General features: G+C 42.6%; 1 protein-coding gene across 4 annotated transcripts in view; it reads left to right on the top strand.

Annotated features, from left to right (window-relative positions):
- The window catches only part of ANKS1A (ankyrin repeat and sterile alpha motif domain containing 1A), a 390,648-nt gene that overhangs the window by 66,819 nt on the left and 295,852 nt on the right, over positions 1-27,977 (top strand). For all 4 annotated transcript variants that reach the window (XM_077295484.1, XM_077295481.1, XM_077295483.1 and 1 more), the window contains exon 3: positions 19,139-19,295. In XM_077295484.1, coding sequence (XP_077151599.1) covers positions 19,139-19,295 — 157 coding nt within the window. The remainder of the gene's footprint in view (positions 1-19,138; positions 19,296-27,977) is intronic.

The raw sequence follows: 27,977 nt of genomic DNA, 5'->3' as shown, positions 1-27,977 counted from the left end.
TTTTACTTTTGACATTTTACCGGTAGCTGCTGCATTTCCCACCCTAGGCTTATACTTGAGTCATTTAGTTTTCCCAGTTTTTTGTGGCAAAATTTTGGGGGTCGCCTTATACTCGGGTCGGCTTATACTCGAGTATATACGGTAGTTTGTTGTGCAATTTCTCCTGAGTAGCCAATACCCACCATGTAATCATGAAATACTTTTCAGGCACAGTGCAAAGCTCAGAAAGGAAGAAGCGCCATATTATAGTGAAGGTTTAGCTGTTATGATTTGTGGGTTCCTTTACCTATTGGTTAAAAAACGGCAGAACCCCTCATAAGTTACCCCATTTTACAAACTTCACCTCTCAATCAATTTATCTAAGATTGCCGTGATCATATTGACATCACTGGTGTGTCACACAATTGTATACCATTGGGCAGTGAAGAAAAAAATAATTACATTTTTACTACAAAACTTTAGTTTTAGCCCCAGATTTTACATGATCACACAGGGAAATTGGTAAAAATAACACCTAAAATTGTTACACAATTTCTGCTGAACATGGCAATACTCCATATTGTACAGTACTGCTTAAGCATGCGGCGAGACTCTGGAGGGACGGTGTGCTATTTGCCTGTTGGAACACCTATTTTCCTAGAATAGTTGGTGAACTCCATATACAGAGCGCATAAGTACCAAAATAGCCGCCCCCCTAAAGTGACCCCATTTTGGAATTTGCACCCCTCTGAGAATTTATCCACAGGTGTAGTGACTATTTTGATTTCCAGAAACAAGCAGCACAGTGTATGACCAAGTTTCCTGCTCCTTTGTAGCTCACCCCTCCCCAAAATATCACCGATCCACTTCCGTGCATTAAAGTAGGAATGGTGTTTGCTTCTTCATAGGCTTTGTTGACCTCTCTCCGGATGTAACATTTATGGTTGTGGACAAAAAGTTAAATTTTGGTCTCATCACTCCAAATTACCTTGTTCCAGTCGTTTTGAGGCTTGAGTCTGTGCTGTTTTGCGTATTGTAGGCGAGATACTTTGTGGCATTTGCACATTAATGGCTTTCTTCTGGCGACTCGACCATGCAGCCCATTTTTCTTCAAGTGCCTCTTTATTGTGAATCTTGAAACAGCCACCTGCTCTGTGTTCTGTTTGAAGCACAGAGAGCATCATGAAGACCAAGGAACACAACAGGCAGGCCCGTGATATTGTTGTGGAGAAGATTAAAGCCGGATTTGGAAACAAAATAATTTCCAAAACGTTAAACATCCCAAGGAGCACTGTGCAAGCGATCATACTGAAATGGAAGTGATTAGACGACTTTATTCTTCGAGTCAGTGTGATTACAGCGATACCAGATTTATATTGTGGTTTTGTGGTTTTTCTTTTTATCCCTTTTACACAAAAGAAACCCTTTTAGTGAAAAAAGAATAGTTTTCGCATCGCTATATACACTGCTCAAAAAAATAAAGGCTGTGTGCACACTTTGCGGTTACGATTGCGGATCCGCAGCGGTTTTTGTCGCACAAAATTGCATCAAATCCACAGTGTAGTGCACAACCAATGTAAGTCTGTGGGGGCCGCAGACTTGATGTGCACATGCTGCGGAAAAATCCACACCGAAACGCAGCTTTTTTTTCTGCAGAATGTCACTTCTTTTGTGCGGAACTGCAGCGTTTCTGCACTCATAGACTTGCATTGAGTCATGCACATCCGCAGTAAAAACTCAGATGTAAAAAAGATCTGGGGTTTAGCTGCGGGTGAAACGCTGCAGATCGGGAGGAGGGAGTGTGTGGGCAGAGTGTGGGTGGTGACTGTGTGTGTATGTGTGTGCGGGGGGGAGTTCCGCGTGCTGTCCGGGGGGGGGGGGGGGTCCGCGTGCTGTCTGGGGGGAGGGGGTGTCCGCGTGCTATCCGGGCGTGTGCGGGGCTGTCCGGGCGTGTGCGGGGCTGTCCGGGCGTGTGCGGGGCTGTGCGGCTGGGTCTTTGAGTGTGTGTGTGTGTGTGTGTGTGTGTGTGTAGGCAGGCATCGTCCGATGGGACTACAAGTCCCATCAGGCTATGCCTGCTACAGTGACAGTGATTGACACATTAGCCAATGATGGGGCAGTAGTAGTCCCATCATCCGGCTAATTTGTTGAATGTAAAGAAAAAAAACAAAAACATATATACAGTACATACAACATACAGTACATACTGTACATACTACATACAGTACAGACCAAAAAATTGGACACACCTCATTTAAAGATTTTTCTGTATTTTCATGACTATGAAATTGCACATTCACACTGAAGGCATCAAAACTATGAATTAACACTAGTGTTGAGCGATACCTTCCGATATTTGAAAGTATCGGATTGGATCGGCCGATATCCAAAAAATATCGGATATCGCCGATACCAATACCCGATACCAATACAAGTCAATGGGACACAAATATCGGAAGTGATCCTGGATGGTTCCCAGGGTCTGAAGGAGAGGAAACTCTCCTTCAGGCCCTGGGATCCATATTCATGTAAAAAATAAAGAATAAAAATAAAAAATATGGATATACTCACCCTCGGACGAGCCCTGGCTGTCACCGCTGCAAGCGTCTGCCTCCGTTCCTAAGCATGCAGAGTGAAGGACCTTCGATGACGTCGCTGCTTGTGATTGGTCGCGTGACCGCTCATGTGACCGCTAATGCGACCAATCACAAGCCGCGACGTCATCGCAGGTCCTACACTCACTGCATTCTTAAAAACGGAGGCTGCCGCTTGCACCGCTGAGGTCCAGGGTCTGTCGGAGGGGTGAGTATATCCATATTTTTTATTTTTATTCTTTATTTTTTACATGAATATGGATCCCAGGGCCTGAAGGAGAGTCTCCTCTCCTCCAGACCCTGGGAACCATACGCACCGCACACGCCTGGGAACTTATAGGAACTTCCGATTCCGATTTCCGATATCACAAAAATATCGGAATTCGGTATCGGAATTCCGATACAGTGAATATCGGCCGATACCCGATATTTGCAGTATCGGAATGCTCAACACTAATTAACACATGTGGAATTATATACTTAACAAAAAAGTGTGAAACAACTGAAAATATGTCTTATATTTTAGGTTCTTCAAAGTAGCCACCTTTTGCTTTGATGACTGCTTTGCACACTCTTGGCATTCTCTTGATGAGCTTCAAGAGGTAGTCACTGGGAATAGTCTTCCAACAATATTGAAGGAGTTCCCAGAGATGCTTAGCACTTGTTGGCCCTTTTGCCTTCACTCTGCGGTCCAGCTCACCCCAAACCATCTCGATTGGGTTCAGGTCTGGTGACTGTGGAGGCCAGGTCATCTGGCGTAGCACCCCATCACTCTCCTTCTTGGTCAAATAGCCCTTACACAGCCTGGAGGTGTGTTTGGGGTCATTGTCCTGTTGAAAAATAAATCATGGTCCAACTAAACGCAAACCGGATGGAATAGCATGCCGCTGCTAGATGCTGTGGTAGCCATGCTGGTTCAGTATGCCTTCAATTTTGAATAAATCCCCAACAGTGTCACCAGCAAAGCACCCCCACACCATCACACCTCCTCCTCCTCCATGCTTCAAAGTGGGAACCAGGCATGTAGAGTCCATCCGTTCACTTTTTCTGCGTCGAACAAAAACACGGTGGTTGGAACCAAAGATCTCAAATTTGGACTCATCAGACCAAAGCCCAGATTCCCACTGGTCTAATGTCCATTCCTTGTGTTCTTTAGCCCAAACAAGTCTCTTGTGCTTGTTGCTTGTCCTTAGCAGTGGTTTCCTAGCAGCTATTTTACCATGAAGGCCTGCTGCACAAAGTCTCCTCTTAACAGTTGTTGTAGTGATGTGTCTGCTGCTAGAACGCTGTGTGGCATTGACCTGGTCTCTAATCTGAGCTGCTGTTAACCTGCGATTTCTGAGGCTGGTGACACGGATAAACTTATCCTCAGAAGCAGAGGTGACTCTTTCCTGGGGCGGTCCTCATGTGAGCCAGTTTCTTTGTAGCGCTTGATGGTTTTTGCCACTGCACTTGGGGACACTTTCAAAGTTTTCCCAATTTTTTGGAGTGACTGACCTTCCTTTCTTTAAGTAATGATGGCCACTCGTTTTTCTTAGCTGCCTTTTTCTTGCCATAATACAAATTCTAACAGCCTATTCAGTAGGACTAGCAGCTGTGTATCCACCAGACTTCTGCTCAACACAACTGATGGTCCCAACCCCATTTATAAGGCAAGAAATCCCACTTATTAAACCTGACAGGGCACACCTGTGAAGTGAAAACCATTCCCGGTGACTACCTCTTGAAGCTCATCAAGAGAAAGCCAAGAGTGTGCAAAGCAGTCATCAAAGCAAAAGGTGGCTACTTTGAAGAACCTAGAATATGAGACATAATTTCAGTTGTTTCACACTTTTTTGTTAAGTATATAATTCCACATGTGTTAATTCATGGTTTTGATACCTTCAGTGTGAATGAACAATTTTCATAGTCATGAAAATACAGAAAAATCTTTAAATGAGGTGTCCAAACTTTTGGTCTGTACTGTATCTCTCATTCCTTATCTATCGATCTATCCCATTCCTTCCATCTTATCTATTGATAGAAGGAATGAGAAAGATAGATGATAGATATAATAGAAGGAATGAGATAGATATAAATATAGATAGATGATAGATCTATAGATAGATAGATCTATAGATAGAAGGAATGAGAGATGATAGGTCTATAGATAGATAATATCTAGCGATGTATGTTTATATCTATCTATAGAGCTATCTATCCATCTCATTCTTTCTATCTATATTTATATCTATCTCTGTTTATCTATATCTAATATATAAAGCTGAATGTGTGTGTGTGTGTATGTGTGTATGTCCGGGATTGGCATCTGCACTGTCGCAGCTAAATCCACAAAATTTTGCACAGTCACACGTCTGGACCCTGAGAGCGTCATAGGCTATGTTGTGAGGCGAAATTTTAACCCCGCGCGTTCCAATTCACCAAACAATTTTGCCCCTATCTACATAATGGGGAAAAAGTGAAAGGAAATTGTGTTGGAGGCAAATTGACAGCTGCCAGATGAGAACAAGGGGGACTTAAAGAATGAGAGCGATGGCGCCAAAGAGTATATACCATACAGTTGCTAAGGTGGGGCCCCGACATGGGATACTCACCACATACGGGGATATGAACAAACACACAAAATGCGCCACACACTACCACGTACTTGAACACACATACCACCCTCAGCACACATTTCACCACACATACACCAACCTCGCCACATAAAAGTCAAAACACAAAACTCGCCACGCGCAAAATTCGCCATGTGCAAAACTCACCACATGCAAAACTAGGCTCAGGCAAAACTCGCCACACGTGCAAAACTCACCTCATGGAAAACTCGCCACACGCAAAACTTGCAGACGCGGAAAAATTGCCACATGCATAAAAGTTGCAACACATGCAAAAGTTGCCTCACACAAAACTTGCACATACTCAAAATGCACCACACATAAAACTCACCACGCGCATAACTCGCCATGCGCAACACTTGCTGCACACAACTTGCTACACTAACCTGTCACGTGCAACTCGACACACAAAAAGTTGCTACACGCATGTCGCCACACAAAACTCATCTCACAAATGTCGCTACATGCATGTCGCCACAAGCAACTCAACACACACAACTTGACACATGAAACTCGCCCTAAAACACACACAGGTCTGGTATTATCCTTCAAAAATAAAAATCTGATTAATAAGCAGACGATCTACAAGAGCAACAAATGTACCATATAGGAAATACGGCAGCTGTCAGTCACATGACCTGTCTATTATGTGTATGCGTGAGCTAATATATACTGCCAAGGGGGAGGGCTTCCTGTTGGCTGGGGATTTATCAGGCTGCCAATTTAGCTTACAAATACTGAGGTAAAAATACTGACCAAATAACGTGTGAACGAGGTCTAATACAGGAGGAGATGACACACAGATATATACTATATACAGGGGAGATGACACACAGGTATATACTATAAACAGGAGCAGATCACACACAGGTATATACTATATACAGGAGGAGATGACTTGCAGGTATATACTATATACAGGAGGAGATGACATACAGGTATATACTATATAAAAGAGGAGATGACATAAGTATATACAGGAGGAGATGACATACAGCAGGTATATACTATATACAGGGAAGATGACATACAGGCATATACTATATACAGGAGATGTCATACAGGTATATACTATATATAGGAGGAGATGACATACAGGTATATACTATATACAGAAGAGATGACATCCAGGTATATACTATATACAGGAGGAGATGACACATAGGTATATACAATATACAGGAGGAGATGACATACAGCAGGTATATACTATTTACAGGGGAGATGACATACAGGTATATACTATATACAGGTATATACTATATACAGGAGATGACATACAGGTGTATACTATATATAAGGGAGATGACAAACATGTATGAGAGGTGTGAGGTGAAAATGAGAGGTGAAAATGAAAAGGTCTGAGTGCAAAATGAGAGGAGTGAGGGAAAATAGTGGAGTGATCGGAAAATGACAGATGTGAGGTCGAAATGACAAGTGTTGGGGGAATGAGAGGAGTGAGGGGGAATGAGAGGAGCGAGGGGGAAAATAAGAGGAGCGAGGGGGAAAATAAGAGGAGCGAGGGGGAAAATAAGAGGAGCGAGGGGGAAAATAAGAGGAGCGAGGGGGAAAATAAGAGGAGCGAGGGGGAAAATGAGAGAAGTGAGGTGCTAAATGAGAGGCCTGATGGGAAAATAAGATAAGTGAGGTGCTATAACTAACCACAGATATTTACTATGCCCAGGCAACTCCGGGCTCTCCAGCTAGTGTGTATGTATGTATGTATGTATATATATGTGTCTGTGTGGGTTGGACAATAAATGTCACCGCAAATCCGCAGGCAACTCTGCAACGTGTGCACATACCCATAAGGAACACTAAAATCCCACATCCTAGATATCACTGAATGAAATATTCCAGTTGTAAATCTTTATGCATTACACAGTGGAAAGTGTTGAGAACAGTAAAACCTAAAAACGATCAACGTAAATCACAACTAATATCCCACGGAGGTCTGGAGTTGGAATGATGCTCAAAATCAACGTGGAAAATGAAGTTACAAGCTGATCCAACTTGAGTGGAAATGATCAAGACAAGGAAATGATGCTCAGTAGTGTGTGTGGCTTCCACGTGCCTGTATGACCTCCCTACAACGCCTGGGCATGCTCCTAATGAGGCGGCAGATGATCTCCTGAGGGATCTCCTCCCAGACCTGGACTAAAGCATCTGCCAACTCCTGGACAGTCTGTGGTGCAACGTGACGTTGGTGGATGGTGTGAGACATGATGTCCCAGATGTGTTCAATCGGATTCAGGTCTGGGGAACAGGCGGGCCAGTCCATAGCTTCAATGCTCTCATCTTTAGTATACAGATATGCCTCAGTGACACCATAGTGTCATAAATCGGGCTAAAAGTAGCCCATCAAAACTACGTACCCACTCAAAAGTCAATATACGCACAAGGAGAAGCGAGAGCAACCAGGTACAATTTATCAAAGTATTATTTATTATTAATAAGATCAAAAACCAGTAGATCCAATAACCATAGACCATCACAAAAGTTCATCAAAAGACAAATACAAGAGGAAAACACAGAAACAGTGTAGAAAAACTATGGAGGTTACATATTGCCGCTGCCCAATTGTGCAAACAAGTTCATAAAGCTCTAAAGTGCTATGCAGTGCTATGAGCCATTGTTAGCAAGGAAGCCACCCTTTACATGAGAAGTCTCAGAAAGTCATTACCAGCAATCAGTATTTTTCCTAAGGGAAAAGGCTTGCCATAGGCAGAAGTCAATACGCCCCGAGTGGAATGTTGGGTGACCCCACGGAAACAACCCCGACGCGCGTTTTGCGTGCTCCCAGCAACGCTTTATCAAGGGGCAGTGTATGTATGTATATATATATGTGTGTGTACAGTTAGGTCCATATATATTTGGACAAAGACAAAATTTTTCTAATTTTGGTTATAGACATTACCACAATTAATTTTAAACAAAACAATTCAGATGCCGTTGAAGTTCAGACTTTCAGGTTTCATTTGAGGGTATCCACATTAAAATTGAATGAAGGGTTTAGGAGTTTCAGCTCCTTAACATGTGCCACCCTGTTTTTAAAGGGACCAAAAGTAATTGGACAATTGACTCCAAGGCTATTTCATGGACAGGTGTGGGCAATCCTTTCGTTATGTCATTCTCAATTAAGCAGATAAAAGGCCTGGAGTTGATTTGAGGTGTGGTGCTTGCATTTGGAAGGTTTTGCTGTGAAGTAAACATACGGTCAAAGGAGCTCTCAATGCAGGTGAAACAACCCATCCTTAAGCTGCGAAAACAGAAAAAACCCATCCGAGAAATTGCTACAACATAAGGAGTGGCAAAATCTACAGTTTGGTACATCCTGAGAAAGAAAGAAAGCACTGGTGAACTCATCAATGCAAAAAAGACCTGGGCGTCCACAGAAGAAAACAGTGGTAGATGATCGCAGAATAATCTCCATGGTGAAGAGAAACCCCTTCACAACAGCCAACCAAGTGAACAACACCCTCCAGGAGGTAAGCGTATCAATATCCAAATCTACCATAAAGAGAAGACTGCATGAAAGTAAATACAGAGGGTTCACTGCACGGTGCAAGCCACTCATAAGCATCAAGAATAAGAAGGCTAGACTGGACTTTGCTAAAAAAAAATCTAAAAAAGCCAGCACAGTTCTGGAATAAAATTCTTTGGACAGATTAAACCAAGATCAACCTCTACCAGAATGATGGAAAGAAAAGTATGGTGAAGGCGTGGTACAGCTCATGATCCAAAGCATACCACATCATCTGTAAAACACGGCGGAGGCAGTGTGATGGCTTGGGCATGCATGGCTGCCAGTGGCACTGGGTCACTAGTGTTTATTGATGATGTGACACGGGACAGAAGCAGCCGAATGAATTCTGAGGTATTCAGAGACATACTGTGTGCTCAGATCCAGCCAAATGCAGCAAAACTGATAGGTCATCTTTTCATACTACAGATGGACAATGACCCAAAACATAAAGCCAAAGCAACCCAGGAGTTTATTAAAGCAAAGAAGTGGAATATTCTTGAATGGCCAAGTCAGTCACCTGATCTCAACCCAATTGAGCAGCATTTCACTTGTTAAAGACTAAACTTCAGACAGAAAGGCCCACAAACAAACCGCAACTGAAAACCACCGCAGTGAAGGCCTGGCAGAGCATCAAAAAGGAGGAAACACAGCGTCTGGTGATGTCCATGAGTTCAAGACTTCAGGCAGTCATTGCCAGCCAAGGGTTTTCAACCAAGTACTAAAAATGAACATTTTATTTAAAACTATTGAATCTGTCCAATTACTTTTGGTCCCTTTAAAAACAGGGTGGCACATGTTATGGAGCTGAAACAACTAAACCCTTCATCCAATTTTAATGTGGATGCCCTCAAATGAAAGCTGAAAGTCTGAACTTCATCTGCATCTGAATTGTTTTGTTTAAAATTAATTGTGGTAATGTCTATAACCAAAATTAGAAAAATGTTGTCTCTGTCCAAATATATATGGATCTAACTGTATATATATATATATATATATATATATACAGTGGGGCAAAAAAGTATTTAGTCAGTCAGCAATAGTGCAAGTTCCACCACTTAAAAAGATGAGAGGCGTCTGTAATTTACATCATAGGTAGACCTCAACTATGGGAGACAAACTGAGAAAAAATCCAGAAAATCACATTGTCTGTTTTTTTATCATTTTATTTGCATATTATGGTGGAAAATAAGTATTTGGTCAGAAACAAAATTTCATCTCAATACTTTGTAATATATCCTTTGTTGGCAATGACAGAGGTCAAACGTTTTCTGTAAGTCTTCACAAGGTTGCCACACACTGTTGTTGGTATGTTGGCCCATTCCTCCATGCAGATCTCCTCTAGAGCAGTGATGTTTTTGGCTTTTCGCTTGGCAACACGGACTTTCAACTCCCTCCAAAGGTTTTCTATAGGGTTGAGATCTGGAGACTGGCTAGGCCACTCCAAGACCTTGAAATGCTTCTTACGAAGCCACTCCTTCGTTGCCCTGGCGGTGTGCTTTGGATCATTGTCATGTTGAAAGACCCAGCCACGTTTCATCTTCAATGCCCTTGCTGATGGAAGGAGGTTTGCACTCACAATCTCACGATAAATGGCCCCATTCATTCTTTCATGTACCCGGATCAGTCGTCCTGGCCCCTTTAATAATAATTTTTAATAATAATTTTATTTATATAGCGCCAACATATTCCGCAGCGCTTTACAACTTATAGAGCCCTTTGCAGAGAAACAGCCCCAAAGCATGATGTTTCCACCACCATGCTTTACAGTAGGTATGGTGTTTGATGGATGCAACTCAGTATTCTTTTTCCTCCAAACACGACAAGTTGTGTTTCTACCAAACAGTTCCAGTTTGGTTTCATCAGACCATAGGACATTCTCCCAAAACTCCTCTGGATCATCCAAATGCTCTCTAGCAAACTTCAGACGGGCCCGGACATGTACTGGCTTAAGCAGTGGGACACGTCTGGCACTGCAGGATCTGAGTCCATGGTGGCGTAGTGTGTTACTTATGGTAGGCCTTGTTACATTGGTCCCAGCTCTCTGCAGTTCATTCACTAGGTCCCCCCGCGTGGTTCTGGGATTTTTGCTCACCGTTCTTGTGATCATTCTGACCCCACGGGGTGGGATTTTGCGTGGAGCCCCAGATCGAGGGAGATTATCAGTGGTCTTGAATGTCTTCCATTTTCTAATTATTGCTCCCACTGTTGATTTCTTCACTCCAAGCTGGTTGGCTATTGCAGATTCAGTCTTCCCAGCCTGGTGCAGGGCTACAATTTTGTTTCTGGTGTCCTTTGACAGCTCTTTGGTCTTCACCATAGTGGAGTTTGGAGTCAGACTGTTTGAGGGTGTGCACAGGTGTCTTTTTATACTGATAACAAGTTTAAACAGGTGCCATTACTACAGGTAATGAGTGGAGGAAAGAGGAGACTCTTAAAGAAGAAGTTACAGGTCTGTGAGAGCCAGAAATCTTGATTGTTTGTTTCTGACCAAATACTTATTTTCCACCATAATATGCAAATAAAATGATAAAAAACAGACAATGTGATTTTCTGGATTTTTTTTTCTCAGTTTGTCTCCCATAGTTGAGGTCTACCTATGATGTAAACTACAGACGCCTCTCATCTTTTTAAGTGGTGGAACTTGCACTATTGCTGACTGACTAAATACTTTTTTGCCCCACTGTGTATGTGTATATATATGTATGTACATATATATATATCGATGCAGTGACCCCTGTTCCAGGTAGGGGGCGCTGCATGGTCTCCTCAAAATACGCACGGAGACGTATTGAGGCCATAGGAATGCATGGCAGTCGCAGGCATAACCGTGGTGATGAGACAAAGTCTGACATTATCGTAAATGGCCGGTATGTGTCGCAGAGGAAGATACTCTGCGCTGTAAGGTTGTCCTGAGACCTGTAGTCCCGCAAGTATTTGTGTAGTTTTAAAGCGAGACTTGCAGGGTTAGTCGGAGAGCTTGCGAGTCTGCCTAACCACACACCTCCCACCTATGGGAGTGGTTACAGGTATGTAATGTGACCAGGGTGTGGGTCACATGTTTCTGAGTGTATGGACTTGAATGGTTCTTGGCTGTAAGGTCCTGTGAGAGGAAAGACCTGGGTACTGGGAGGTCCAGAGTGGGGACCAGATCCCTGAAGCGCACGAGGTTAGGCCATGATCCTCATTGGCCTCTATGTTGGGAGGTCCTGTGTGTGGACCGGATCCCTGAAGAGTAAGTGGTGAGGCCATGGATCTGCAGAGCCAGTGATGGCTACTGTGTTGGGGAAGCTACCGTCTTTCGGTGAGTCTGGAACCGACCTGTGTATGCCTGTCAGGCAAGTTGGTGATCCCCGTTAGGCAGCTTCTCCAGTGGATGTAATGAACTTTTCGTTGTACGGTCACCCATGATAACTGGACGAAGTGAGAAGTCCGGCATGTTTAGTGTCTGTGAGATGAAGCCATATATATGAAGTGACGTAATGAACAGTTCGTGGTTGCGGTATAGGATACCTGAATAAACCAGATAGACTGTTCTATGTGCAAAAATTGTTCCTGTGTGCATTTATCCCATTGCCAAGCGAGTATTCCCCAACCTATTAGTGATCGCTATCTCACACACTATATAATATATATATATATATATATATATATATATATACGTACGTACGTACATATATATATATATATATATATATATATATATATATATATATATATATGTGTATATATATATATATATATATATATATATATGTATATATATTATACATACATATATATTATACATACATACAGTTGTGGCCAAAAGTATTGACACCCCTGCAATCCTGTCAGATAATACTCAGTTTCTTCCTGAAAATGATTGCAATCACAAAGACTTTGGTATTATTATCTTCATTTAATTCGTCTTAAATGAAAAAACACAAAAGAGAAAACATTGATCATTTCACACAAAACTCCAAAAATGGGCCAGACAAAAGCATTGGCACCCTCAGCCTAATACTTGGTTGCACAACTTTTAGCCAAAATAACTGCGACCAACTACTTCCGGTAACCATCAATGAGTTTCTTATAATGCTCTGCTGGAATTTTAGACCATTCTTCTTTGGCAAATTGCTCCAGGTCCCTGATATTTGAAGGGTGCCTTCTCCAAACTGCCATTTTTAGATCTGTCCACAGGTGTTCTATGTGATTCAGGTCTGGACTCATTGCTGGCCACCTTAGAAGTCTCCAGTGCTTTCTCTCAAACCATTTTCTAGTGCTTTCTGAAGTGTGTTTTGGGTCATTGTCCTGCTGGAAGACCCATGACCTCTGAGGGAGACCTAGCTTTCTCACACTGGACCCAACATTATGCTGCAAAATTTGTTGGTAGTCTTCAGACTTCATGATGCCATGCACACGGTCAAGCAGTCCAGTGCCAGAGGCAGCAAAGCAACCCCAAAACATCAGGGATCCTCTACCATGTTTGACTGTAGGGACCGTGTTCTTTTCTTTGAATGCCTCTTTTTTTCTCCTGTACACTCTATGTTGATGCCTTTGCCCAAAAAGCTCTACTTTTGTCTCATCTGACCAGAGAACATTCTTCCAAAACGTTTTAGGCTTTTTCAGGTAAGTTTTGGCAAACTCCAGCCTGGCTTTTTTATGTCTTGGGGTAAGAAGTGGGGTCTTCCTGGGTCTCCTACCATACAGTCCCTTTTCATTCAGACGCTGACGGATAGTACGGGTTGACACTGTTGTACCCTCGGACTGCAGGGCAGCTTGAACTTGTTTGGATGTTAGTCGAGGTTCTTTATCCGCATCTTGCGTTGAAATCTCTTGTCAATTTTTCTTTTCCGTCCACATCTAGGGAGGTTAGCCACAGTGCCATGGGCTTTAAACTTCTTGATGACACTGCGCACGGTAGACACAGGAACATTCAGGTCTTTGGAGATGGACTTGTAGCCTTGAGATTGCTCATGCTTCCTCATAATTTGGTTTCTCAAGTCCTCAGACAGTTCTTTGGTCTTCTTTCTTTTCTCCATCCTCAATGTGGTACACACAAGGACACAGGACAGAGGTTGAGTCAACTTTAATCCATGTCAACTTGCTGCAAGTGTGATTTAGTTATTGCTAACACCTGTTAGGTGCCACAGGTAAGTTACAGGTGCTATTAATTACACAAATTAGAGAAGCATCACATGATTTTTCGAACAGTGCCAATACTTTTGTCCACCCCTTTTTTATGTTTGGTGTGGAATTATATCCAATTTGGCTTTAGGACAATTAATTTTGTGTTTTTCCATTTAAGACAAATTAAATGAAGATAATAAGAACAAAGAATTTGTGTTTGCAATCATTTTCCGGAAGAAACTGAATATTATCTGACAGAATCGCAGGGGTGTCAATACTTTTGGCCACAACTGTACGTACGTACATACATACATACATACATACATACATACATACATACATACTGTGTGCAGAAGTATTAGGCTGGTTGTATTTTGATCACATGAGACTTTTTATATATGTTGTCCTACTCCAAGCTGTTCAGGCTTGAGAGCCAATTAAGTAAATCAGGTGATGTGCATCTCTGTAATGAGGTGTTGTCTAATGACATCAAAACCCTATATAAAGTGTGCTTAATTATTGGGCAACTTCCTTTCCTTTGGCAAAATGGGTCAGAAGAGAGATTTGACGGGCTCTGAAACGTCCAAAATTGTTTGATGTCTTGCAGAGGGATGCAGCAGTCTTGAAATTGCCAAACTTTTGAAGTGTGATCACCGAACAATCAAGCGTTTCATGGCAAATAGCCAACAGGGTCGCAAGAAGCGTGTTGGGCAAAAAAGGCGCAAAATAATTGCCCTTGAATTGAGGAAAATCAAGCGTGAAGCTGCCATGATGCCATTTGCCAAAAGTTTTGCCATATTTCAGAGCTGCAACGTTACTGGAGTAACAAAAAGCACAAGGTGTGCGATACTCAGGGACATGGCCAAGGTAAGGAAGGCTGAAAGACGACCACCTTTGAACAAGAAACATAAGATAAAACGTCAAGACTGGGCCTAGAAATATCTTAAGACTGACTTTTCAAAGGTTTTATGGACTGATGAAATGAGAGTGACTCTTGATGGGCCAGAGGCTGGATCAGTAAAGGGCAGAGAGCTCCACTCCGACTCAGACGCCATCAAGGTGGAGGTGGGGTACTGGTATGGGCTGGTATCATCAAAGATGAATTTGTGGGACCCTTTCGGGTTGAGGATGGAGTGAAGCTCAACTCCCCAGACCTACTGCCAGTTTCTGGAAGACAACTTCTTCAAGCAGTGGTACAGGAAGAAGTTGGTATCGTTCAAGAAAACCATGATTTTTATCCAGGACAATGCTCCATCTAATGCCTCCAACTACTCCACAGCGTGGCTGGCCAGTAAAGGTCTCAAAGAAGAAAAAATAATGACATGGCCCCCTTGTTCACCTGATCTGAACCCCATTGAGAACCTGTGGTCCCTCATAAAATGTGAGATCTACAGAGAGGGAAAACCGTACACCTCTTGGAACAGTGTCTGGGAGGCTGTGGTGGCTGCTGATCAAAAGTTCATATTCTGATGATTTTGGCCTGATATTATGCACAGAACTTGACACAAATGTGTTTGAATGGCTATTAAAGTTAACATCCTCACCTGTGACCTGTTTGCTTGTACTCAGTGTGTGTGTGTATGAAAGCTGAGTGTGTTTCTGGAATCCAGACACTCCTGCATCTTTAATCCAGCCACTGACGTTTCTGGATTGTGAGTCATGGGGAAAGCAAAAGAATTATCAACAGATCTACGGGAAAAGGTATAGTTGAACTGTATAAAACTGGAAAGGGATACAAAAAGATATCCAAGGAATTGGTAATGCCAGTTAGCAGTGTTCAAGCTGTGATTAACAAATGGAAAATCAGGTGCTCTGTAAAAACAAATCCATGGTCAGGTAGACTAACAAAAACGTCATCCACAACTGACAGGAAAATTGTTCAGGATGCAAAGGAAAACCCACAAATATCATCAGCTGAAATACAGGACTCTCTCAAAGCTAGCGGTGTGGCTGTTTCAAGATGCACAATAAGGAGGCACTTGAAGAAAAATGGGCTGCATGGTCGAGTCGCCAGAAGAAGGCCATTACTGCGCAAATGCCACAAAGTATCTCGCCTACAATACGCAAAACAGCACAGAGACGAGCCTCAAAACTTCATGGAACAAGGCAATTTGCAGTGATGAGACCAAAATTATACTTTTTAGCCACAACCATAAGCGTTACATTTGGAGAGAGGTCAACAAGGCCTATGATAAAAGGCACCATTCCTACTGTAAAGCACGGAGGTGGATCACTGATGTTTTGGGGATGTGTGAGCTACAAAGGCACAGTAAACTTGGTCAAAGTTGAATGAAAGATAAATGCAGCACGTTATCAGCAAATACTGGAGGCAATTTTACGCTCCTCAGCTCAGAAGTTGCGCATAGGACGTACTTGGATGTTCCAGTATGACAATGATCCAAATCACAAGGCCAAGTCGACCTGTTATTGGCCACAGTAGAACAAAGTGAAGGTTCTGGAGTGTCCATCTCAGACTCCTGACCTTAATATCATTGAGCCACTCTGGGGAGATCTCAAGAGCGCAGTTCTGCGTTGCACACGGTGGTTGGAATCAAAGATCTCAAATTTGGATTCATCACACCAAAGCACAGGTTTCCAGTGGTTTAATGTCCATTCCTTGTGTTCTTTAGCCCAAACAAGTCTCTTCTGCTTGTTGCTTGTCCTTAGCAGTGGTTTCCTAGCAGCTATTTTACCATGAAGGCCTGCTGTACAAAGTCTCCTCTTAACAGTTGTTGTAGTGATGTGTCTGCTGCTAGAACTCTGTGTGACATTGACCTTATCTCTAATCTGATCTGCTGTTTACCTGCGATTTCTGAAGCTGGTGACTTGTATAAACTTATCCTCAGAAGCAGAGGTGACTCTTGGTCTTCCTTTCCTGGGGCAGTCCTCATGTGAGCCAGTTTCTTTGTAGCGCTTGATGGTTTTTGCCACTGCACTTGGGGACACTTTCAAAGTTTTCCCAGTTTTTCGGACTGACTGACCTTCCTTTCTTAAAGTAATGATGGCCACTCGTTTTTCTTTACTTAGCTGCTTTTTTCTTGCCATAATACAAATTCTAACAGTCTATTCAGTAGGACTATCAGCTGTGTATCCACCAGACTTCTGCACAACACAACTGATGGTCCCAACACCATTTATCAGGCAATAAATCCCACTTATTAAACCTGACATGGCACACCTGTGAAGTGAAAACCATTCCCGGTGACTACCTCTTGAAGCTCATCAAGAGAATGCCAAGAGTGTGCAAAGCAGTCATCAAAGCAAAAGGTGGCTACTTTGAAGAACCTAGAATATAAGACATAATTTCACACTTTTTTAAGTATTTAGTAAAGCACGTAAGGAATTTCTAGATGTACTGCAACAATGTTACCATTTACGACCATGTCCTGTGATGCAGTGTGGTTAAGGCTATGTGCACACTGTGCGGGTTTTCCCGCGGATCCGCGGCGATTTTGATGCTGCGGGTCCGCAGCAGTTTCCATAGCGTTTACATTTACATGTAAACCCTATGGAAACCGCAAACCGCTGTGCACATGCTGCGGGAACAACCACGCAGAAACGCAGCGGTTTACAACCCGCAGCATGTCACTTCTTTGTGTAGAATCGCAGCGATTCTGCACCCATAGAAATGCAATGATCCGCTAACTTCCCGCATGGGGCTGTGCCCACGATGTGGGAAGTAAGCAAATAATGTGCGGTTGCTACCCGTGGTGGAGGAGAGGAGACTCTCCTCCAGGCCCTGGGAACCATATTTGGGGTAAAAAAAAAAAGAATTAAAATAAAAAAATAATGATATACTCACCTCTCAGCGCTGCACGCGGCCGTCCCGTCTCAGTTGCTGTGCGAGCAGGGCCTGAGATGACGTGGCGGTCACATGACCGTGACGTCACGAAGGTCCTTCTCGGCACAGCATCTTTGGATCCGTACCGCCGCGTGCAGCGCCGAGGAGATCGAGACGTCAGAGGGTGAGTATATAACCAGTTTTTATTATTTTTAACATTACTATTGATGCTGCATATTGCTGCATATGCAGCATCAATAGTATAGGAGTAAACCCGCAGCGGAAACCGCGGAACAAACCGCGATAAATCTGCAGGGATAACCGCAGCGGTTTTGCCCTGCAGATTTATCAAATCCGCTGCGGGAGAACCCGCAGAGCACACCACAAAGTGTGCACATAGCCTAAAGGTATCCGGTCACCATGAAAATGAAGACCAATCTAATCTGTAGGCATTATGTTATGAGCGGAGCAGATCCGTATATAGTTTTGTAAGAAAACATTTCACATAACCTGTTTCTTTATTATTTAACCCTTTGCTCTTTCTAGGGCTTTTCAGTCCATTGGGCTGACCTATCAGTGATTGTCATCTATATTTATGCAAACTTGTATAAAGACACCTGTCAGTCACTAATAGGACCACCCACTGGACTAAAAATCCAAGAAAAAGCAGAGGATTTACTGATTAAGACACAATTTATACAGAATATTTTCTTACAAAACTATTTATCAATCTGCTTAGCTCCCCCTACTCTCTAAGGCTGGTTTCACATTTGCATTCAGGAGAGCTGCGGATGGCTGCGTACTTCCTCCCTTCTTTTTCCATGAAGCTCCACCTACGCTCTGCCTTTTGCGTTTCCGTGCGCTCGCCGCTCACGTCAAATCGCATCATACGTTGGGTGCAACGCATGTACCTGCTTACCCAATGTTGAAGATAGGTACGCAGACAAATGCAGGACGCATACAGAAGTAGGCGGAGCTTCAGGGAGGAAGAAGGGAGGAAGTACGCAGCCATCCGCAGCACTCCTGAATGCAAATTTGAACCTAGCCTAACATGGTGCCAGCAACAACCCCTTCTTGAACGAAATGTTTGACCCCTGATTAAAATAAAAAACCTATACTTCTACTGCTGCTGTTCCAGTGGTGTCAGCAGTCGCGGTCCTGGAGCGGTCTTGTGGTTTTGTGACACGTGGTGCCCGGCGCTCAATCAGTGCTGGCGTCACTGTCTCCACCATCACACGGCTTGAACATGAAGAGGAAACCAGGGCTGCAGCTGATTCCTGGCTTCCTCTTCATGTTCAATCCCTATCAAGATGGAGACAGTGATGCCAGCACTGATTGGACACCGGGCACCACGTGGAACTGCGCCAGCTCGACAGGTGAATATAGTTTTTTTTTTTTTTTTTTTATCGGGGTCAAACATTTAGTTCAAGGAGAGGTTGTCCTAATAGTGGACAACTCCTTTAATGCCTGACCAAATACTATTATATACATTTTGCTGCATGTAGATTGATGATTTGTCTCTGTATTCCTTTAGGGAAGTGGTAGAAGTTCTACTGAGGAATGAAGCTGTCACCAACATTGCAGATTGTAAAGGATGTTTTCCATTGCATCTAGCTGCATGGAAAGGAGATGCCCACATTGTACGTCTACTAATTCATCATGGACCTTCACTTGCTAAAGTCAATGAGCAGGTATATCAAGATAATAATTAATTTACTTTTATGGTCAAACAATGTTTTTATTGATAGTAAAACAGAGCACAAGTAAGGCTATGTTTAGTTATTGTGTTTTTGCTGCTTTTTTTCCCTGCAGGCTATATCCTTCTCTCTTGGTAAAAATTTGATGAAAATTTTGAAAAGTTGTCCATTTTCAAATTTTTATGCCGTTTAACACAGATAGCAATACCAATAAAAAAAAGTAATACTTTCCAGATGTCTACTTTACATCAGTATACATTTTTTTTAAAACCTTTTTTATTAGAAATGTGGAATGGTAAAATTTTATCAGCAATTTTTAATCTTTCCAACAAAATTTACAAAATCTATTCTATTAAGGATCACTTAAAGGGGGTATCTGGGACATTATAGAAAAAAAATGAGCCTAAGCACTAACAGGCAGGTAATTGTAGCAAACAAAGCATCATAAAAAAGGAAGTAAAAAAACAAAAAAAGTTAGTGTAGTTATGGAGGGATAGGGAATTTTAAATCCAAGTCTATTACAAAATATTTTAAATTGTGGCACTAAATATATTGTAATGTAGGCGGAAACGTTGACCTTGGACCACCCATTTAAACCAGATCATCCTCACACAAAATAGTTAAAAACTAACATTTGCCATATGTCTACGTCGGCATCATTTTCAATCTTCCTTTTATTTTGTCTCGATGTTAGAAGGGTTGAAATTTAGCAGCGATTTATCATGTTTATTCATGGATGCAAGTCCAATTTTTTACGGATTTATTCAGGTTTGACAGAACTTTAGGTGGCCTATATATTGGAAAGCCCCAGAAGTGATACTATTTTACAAAACTGCTGTTGGGAAATTTGTTAGCCCTTCAGATGCTACCCAGGAATTAAGGTAGTGTATTAAAAGAAATATATTTTCCACTAAAATAATGCTTTAACTGCAAATTTTTCATTTTCTCAAGGAATAGGAAAAAATGGACCGTAAAATGTATTACTCAAAATCTACCAAACATGGTGATGTCCCATATGAGGTAAAAAACTGCTGTTTTTACACAGCAGGGCTAAGGAGGGAAGAAGCGCTATTTCGTATGTGGAGAGTAATTTGGCTAAAATAAATTGCCGACATCATGACTCGTTTGCAGTTCCCCTGAGGTACCAAAACAGCAGAAACCCACACAATTAAATTCATGTTGGAAACGAAACTCCTCAATGAATTAATCTAAGCATGTGTTTAGCAGTCACAGGTGCTTCACAGAGCTTTAGAACATTTGGTTGTTATAATGAAAAAATATTTTTTTTTCTAGTAAAATGTTATTTTCCCTTCAAGTTAGTAATTTTCACAAGGGTAACAGAAAATCGGCCCGATAATTTGTTACACAATTTCTCCCGAACGTGGCAATATCCCATATATGGTCAAAAACTGCTGTTTGGGCTCGTGGCAGGATTTGGAATGGAGAGAGCGCTAATTGATTTTTCTAGTGCAAATATGGGTTGAACAGATTATGGATGACATTTCGCATGTGCAGAGCCCCTGACCTGTCAAAACAGGAGACCCTTCCCTCTACAAATGACACCATTTTGGAAACTAGACCACACAAGGAATTCATCTAGGGGTGTGTTGAGCATTGAGAACCCACAGGTGCTTCACAGAACGTTTTATAATTTGGATGTGAAAACAAAAATTACGCTTTTTACGTATATACTAGAGTATAAGCCGATCCGAGTATAAGCCGAGGCACCTACTTTTGCCACGGAAAACTGGGTAAGCTTATTGACTCGAGTATAAGCCGGGTATGTATTGTCGCCTCATCCCTGTCCTGGTATGCATGGTTCCCCTGTCCTGCTCTGGGTGGCTCCCCCTGTTGTATGCATGGCTCCCCCGTCCCTGTCTGCATGCCTTCCCTGTCATAGTATGCATGTCTCAAAATGATGTGCTGAAAAACTCTGCTTATACACGAGTACCGTATATACGGTAAATATTGTTTTAGCCCCAACTTTGTAATTTTGTAATGGGAGAAAAAGGACCCCATAATTTATTACGCAGTTTCTCCCATATGTGATGATATCCCAGTCGTGGTAAAAGCTGCTGCTTGGGCAGATGACAGGACTCGGAACGGAAAGAGCCTTATTTGATTTTTGGAGTGAATCTTTGGAATGAATCTTTGGCTGGAATAGATTGTGAATACCGTGTTGCATTTGCCGAGCACCTGACTTGGCAAAACAGCAGAAATCGCCCGCAAATGACCCCATTTTGGTAATTAGACCACTCAAGAAGATCATGTAGGTAAGGGGAGTATTTTTTTTCATTTATTATCACACAGGTGATTGACAAAACTACACAGTGCCGGCAAATAAAAATATCTTTACAAGTTCAACAAAACCACAACATTTTAACATTCAAGTGTTTTATTGTGGATATTTTGTTACAATTAGTATTTTATCATATCACCATTAAATTTTATCACTATCTGCAGTCATTTAGGCATGGATTCAGCGAGGCTTGTGAAGTATGTGGAGTCCATGGTTACCCAGAGTGTCTTCCGTGCCTCCTTTAGATCATTGATGTTGCCAGGTCGTGTCACGTGAACCTTGTTTTTCATTAAATTCCAGGCATATTTTATGGGGTTAAGGTCAGGGGAATTACTTGGCCACTCGAAAATGTTAATGTTATGGTCATTGATAAACTTTGTCACGGCCTTGGCTTTGTGGTCAGGAGCTCTATCATGCATAAAGTAATCACACTGATGAATGACCCAAAAATGAAACCAAATGTTCTTCCAAAACATTAATATAACTGCTTGCTTTCATACTTACATTCTTGGGAAGGAAGTGCAAACCTGCCCTGCCCCGTGCTTCCACTGACTGCACCCCACCCCACACCATCACAACGTGTTTAACAGTCTTTAACTGTATATTTCGGGTCATACCGTGATGCGGTACTCAGACTACACACACAATCTTTGAGCCTTCCCTGTTCAACCTAAAAGTTCTCTCATCTCTAAGCCTCACAGAAATCCACTTTTCAGATGTTCAATATCGATATTTCGTACAAAAAGCAAGCCGTTTCTTCTTCATTGTTACTGTGAGCAGGGGTCTGCAGCATGACGACTTGGTAGGCCTCGGTCCTTCTGCAGGCGGTGACTAATTGTCCTAGTTGCGACATTCTGGAGGTATAGTAGGGGACTTGTTTTTCAGTTCAGGGCCATTCCATGTCAAGTGAACCAATGATTTTTACCTCTATATTTTTTAAATCTCTTGAGATTTTGTTATTTGGTAATAGTGTGTCAGAGAATGTAAAATGTGAAGAAAAATTCTAGAATTTTTTTTTTTTTAATTGATTTTCAAAGTCCGGAAAAAGTGCAAATTTTGGTGTTGCCTGCCTTTACATTTCTCCTCATAACTCAGGCTAGAAAAAAGATAGAGAAACAAAATTAACACCATTCTACTCAGAATTGTACAGATGTGTCACAAGAGTATCTTTGATAATATTTTATCCATGCGAACGCAAACGCAAAATTTTATAGCACATTTCCGAAAAAAGCGTTTAATTTCAAGATTTCAAAAACTGTATATGTACCTGCTATGCTCCTAGTCACATCTGTACCAAAATTCAAGCTTGGATCATATTTTAAAAAATAAAACTATTACAGTCTCGATTCGAAAATCTCCAATTCAGATCTGTTCAGCCTGTGGTCTAAAAGTGTGGGGTCTATATTTACCAAATAATCCATGATTGTTAGATATTACTGTATTATTTTATTACGTTACAGCTTAGACGCAGGAGAGGACAGAGGAGAAAGCTTTGTTATAGTCCATGAGCCGGGCCAGATATCGGTACCACCCGGAGTGACTAATTTTCTTTGGTATTTTTAGGTAGATGCATGTCTGTAGTTTATTTTTTGATATGATAGCCCTTACATATACGTAGCTTATTAACCCCTTCAGCCCTAGGCCTATTTGTACCCAAGTGCCTAAGCCAATCTGACCTGTGCCACTTCATGGGCTAATAACTTTGGAACGCTTTCACCTATCCAAGTCATTCTGAGATTGTTTTCTCGTGACATATTGTACTTCACGTCAGTGCTAAATGGGAGTCAATATATTTTACCTTTCTATATAAAAAAATGCTAAATATTCGGAAATTTTGGAAAAATCGGCAATTTTTTAACTTTGAAATTCTCTGCTTTTTACAAAAATACTGATACCCCCCATAATAGTTATTAATTTACACTCCCCACATGTTTACTTCATATTGGCATCATTTTGAAAATGAAACCTTATTGTTTTACGACGTAATAGGGCTTATAGTTTTATGCGCAATTTTTCACATTTACAGCAAAACCCACTTTTCAAAGGACCAAGTCACTTCTGAAGTCACTTTAAGGGGCTTACATAACAGAAACCACCCATAAATTACCCCATTTTGCAAACTACACCCCTCAAGCTGTTCAAAACTCATTTTTAAAAACTGTTAACCCTTTAGGTGTTCCACAGGAATTTTAGCAGAATGAAGGCGAAATTTCAAAATTTCATTTTTTTTCCAGATATTACATTGTAATCCAATTTTACCTGCAACCTAGCAAGGGTTAACGGCAAACCCAAACTTGGTTACCCTAATTCTGCAGTTTATAGAAACACCCCACATGTACTCGTAAACTAAAGTATGGGCACACAGCACAGCTCAACACGGAAGGAGCGCTATGTGGTTTTTGGGTGGCGGATTCACTGGAAGAAATCTAGGGGGCCATGTCACATTTGAAGGCTGCCTGAGGTACCCCCACAGTGGAAACCCCAAAAAGTGACCCTATTTTGGAAACTACACCCCCAAGGAATCTTTTAGGGGGTATAGTGACCACTTTGACCCAACCAGTGTTTCACAGTAGTTGGAAACACTTGGTTGAGAAAATGGAAAAAGTGCATTTTTTACATGAAGGTGTCATTTTAGGCTCATTTTTTTATTTTTAAGAGGTGTACCAGCAAAAAATGCACCCCACTATTTGTTCACCAATCTCTCCCGAACACAACAACACCCGATATGTTGTCGTACACTGCAGTATTGGGGAACGGCAGGCCTCGGAAGGGAAGGAGCGCCAAATGACTTTTGGAGTGCAAATTTTACTGGAAGAAATCTAGGGGGCTATGTCACATTTGAAGACACCCTGAGGTGCCCCAACACACGCACACACACTGACACATACACGTTCTGTGCTGAACAGGACTCTCCGGTCTTCTCTGCAGAGCTCCTATCTCCCTCTGTAGAGGCTGACACCTCCCAGGCTTGTGACTGATCACATGGCCGTGACATCACCACAGGTCCTGTAGTCCTGTACTGTGTGCTGCTGCTGGTAAGGAACTTGTGGAGAGAGGGGGAACAGTCACCTAGCACCAGCGCTCCCAGCTCTAAGAACGAGCGCCTCATGAAGGTGGGCCCCTGCCTCCTCCTTCCCTGCGCGGCGGCCTTTCCCCCCGGCGGCTGTATTCGGCGTATAAGACAACCGCCCTCTTGGAGCCATGTTTTTCATGGCTAAAAAGTCGTCTTATACGCCAGGAAATACGGTAAATAAAATTTTAATGTTTTTCTTTGTGTTTGCAGGTGTTTACTGACTATCTAACGGCATGATGGAAGTACCAGCAAGGAAGAAATCACGGATCGACTGTATCATACACTGCTCTAATGATGACAGCGATGATCTGGCGTCCCTTAAGGATTTGGACTCCTGGAAAACATTGCTTAGGGCTGCAGAGATCAGGCAGCATGAATCAGTCCTGGTAGCAGCTAAGGGCCTTGAAGAAGGAGAAATACCACACATACAATATCACCGTAAATGTCGTAGTATCTTTACAATGAAGAAGTCACTGGATTCTATCCTTGGCAAGGGTGTCAATGTCGAAACAGCAAGCAAAATCTCCATGAGGAAGCTACCGAGGGGTGCCCCCAGTGATAGCAGGGTGTATGCCAAAGTATGTATCTTCTGTGAGAAGTCAAGCAAGTACCTAAAAGGAAAACAAACAAGGGAGCCAATTGTCCAGTGTGTTGAGCTACGAGCAGATGAGACGATCCGCAGAGCAGCGATAAGGAAAGGCACACAGAGAATACTTGGTTTACTTAGCAGAGACCTTGTTGCTGCAGAGGGGCACTACCACAAGTCGTGCTACAAACTATTCACAAAAGATGATTCCCAAGTGGCCTGTAGGTCTAGTGCAGCTGAAAATCAGGTCGAAAGCGAGGAAGTACGCTACGAAGAGGCAGAGAAAGAGGCCCTTGAAGAACTCTTCTTGTATATAAGGACTAAATTGTTCCCAAACCCAGAAGTACTGCCTATGATAAACCTCACATCTAGGCTTGAGAGATTAATGATATCCCGTGGTATCATCCAACTGAAACCATCGACAAAGAAACATGTTCGACGAAAACTTGAAACAGAGATTGGGGAATCACTCCGCTTTCTCTCAGATGAGAAAGGTAAGCTTCTAGTCTATCCATGTAGCCTATCAATGGACGACCTTGTCCGGCAAGTACACAGCATGACAAAAGATCTGCAAGAAGCAAGAGCTGCTAACTCTGGAGATATCGTAACCAAAGCAGCAATGCAGCTAAGGAATGAGATCAAGAAGCAAGATGTGAGTCAGCCATGGCCTCCCAATACAGATCAGAATGTCGTTCCTGCATTAGTCACTCAATTCCTGCAAACCCTGCTTACAGGAGATTGTGAGTGCCAAACTACCTGTGAAAGAGCTCAACGTCTTGCCACATCCTTCGGCAGTGACTTGGTTTTTGCTGTTACCAATGGAAAGACAAAGCCACCAAAGCACGTACTGCTATCCTTTGCAGTTAAGTCTTTGACCGGCAATACAGAACTGATTCGAACTCTGAATCGTCTTGGCCACTGTGTGTCATATTCAATGGCTGAGGAGATCGATACAGCCCTTTGTATCCAGAAGTTGGAATGTTCAAAGGATGACATCCCAATGCCAGCAAGTATCTACCCAGGTGTGTTCACAACCCTGGCCTGGGATAACATTGACAGACTTGAGGAGACACTAAGTGGAGCAGGTACATCTCATAGAGTCAATGGCATTGCTGTTCAGTCCAATGTTGCATGCTCTGTGACAAAGAAAGTCCTGCCAGATGTAACCAAGTCGAAGAAAAGAAGCATAACTCTGACAGAATTAATGCTACCGATATACAATGTTGGGCAGCGGGGAGAGCCACCCAGGATTGAGACTTCGAATGTTAACACTACCAAGGAGGTCCAGGATTCAAAAACCAAAAACCATATCTGGCTTCTGGCTAGAATGTCAGACCATGAGGATCAGACCACCAGCAGTTGGACTGGGTTCAACATAAAAATCCGCAGCGACATTGTAGTGGCCCAGGACACTGTAAGCTACCTGCCCACTATCAATGCTCCTGCAACAGCCATGTCCACTGTGAATGAAGTCTTGGAGCAAACACATGCCATCATGCAGACCCTGAAGCTTAACAGAATTGTGTGTGTGTTTGATCAAGCACTCTATGCCAAAGCTGCCGAGGTTATCTGGAAACAGGAGAAGTTCAAGAACATTATAATTAGAATGGGTGTCTTCCACACAATCTGTAATCTCCTCTCTATCATAGGGAACAGATTTCAGGATGCAGGCCTTAGAGATCTGTGTGTTGAATCCGGTGTAATCGCTGAAGGATCAGTGTCTGGAGTGATGGACGGCCGGAGGTACAACAGAGCAGTGAGACTACACAAGCTGGTCTATGAAGCACTTATGAGGCTTGCATGGAAAAACTTCCTTCCATGGCTAGAAGAAAACCATGCAAGGGACCTTCACCATCTGGATGAAACACTGAAGAACATCACAAACTTTCGCATCAGTGTGTCGCAGGGATCCTTCGAAAAGCTCTTGGATAATGAATCTTGCACACTTACCCTGAAGCTCTTTCAAGTTTATCTTGAGACCCTCAGAAATGAACAACTCTCAGCATTCTGGATGTCATACTTGGACATGGTCGAGACCATGCTGGCCCTGGTTCGAGCTTCAAGAGAAGGCAACTGGATGCTTCACCTAGGAGCAATCCGACAGATGATACCATGGTGTTTTGCCTATGACAAGGTCAACTATGCCCGATACCTAACCTATTACTATGCCACAATGTCTCGGCTGCCCATAGAACACCCAGAGGTCCATGAATACTTCATGCAAGGTGGCTTTTCGGTCCAGATCGGTAGCAAGAATCCTTTTGGACGAATTCCTGTGGACCAGACCATTGAAGAGACAATCAACAAAGACACCCAGACACCAGGGGGCACAAAAGGCTTCAGCCTCAAAGTTGGAGCTGTTTCCAGGTTCTACCTGACATCAGAGTACCGCAGTATGTACTTGAGGCAGCTGAGGGCCCTGGTAGGCCAACAATATACTGACTTCAGCCATTCAGACCTACAGGTGTCTAGGATTAGAAGAGATGAAGCCGATGTCCAATCTTTCGTTCAACTGCTGGAGACAGGTTGGGTGAACCCCTTCAACAAAGAGCATAATGGTGAACTTATCAGTTTGTCAACAGCGACTGTAGCACCACCAGATGTAGCCAAAGACCTTCAAGGGGCATACAGTATAGGAGAGGATGCATATCAAACATTCAAGGATGAGCGTTTGGGTACCGATAAGCCAACTACATTGTTTCATGACAAGATGACGAA

This window comes from Ranitomeya variabilis, chromosome 3, assembly GCF_051348905.1.
Source record: "Ranitomeya variabilis isolate aRanVar5 chromosome 3, aRanVar5.hap1, whole genome shotgun sequence".
Taxonomy (NCBI): domain Eukaryota; kingdom Metazoa; phylum Chordata; class Amphibia; order Anura; family Dendrobatidae; genus Ranitomeya; species Ranitomeya variabilis.
This window is presented reverse-complemented; position numbering and strand designations above follow the sequence as displayed.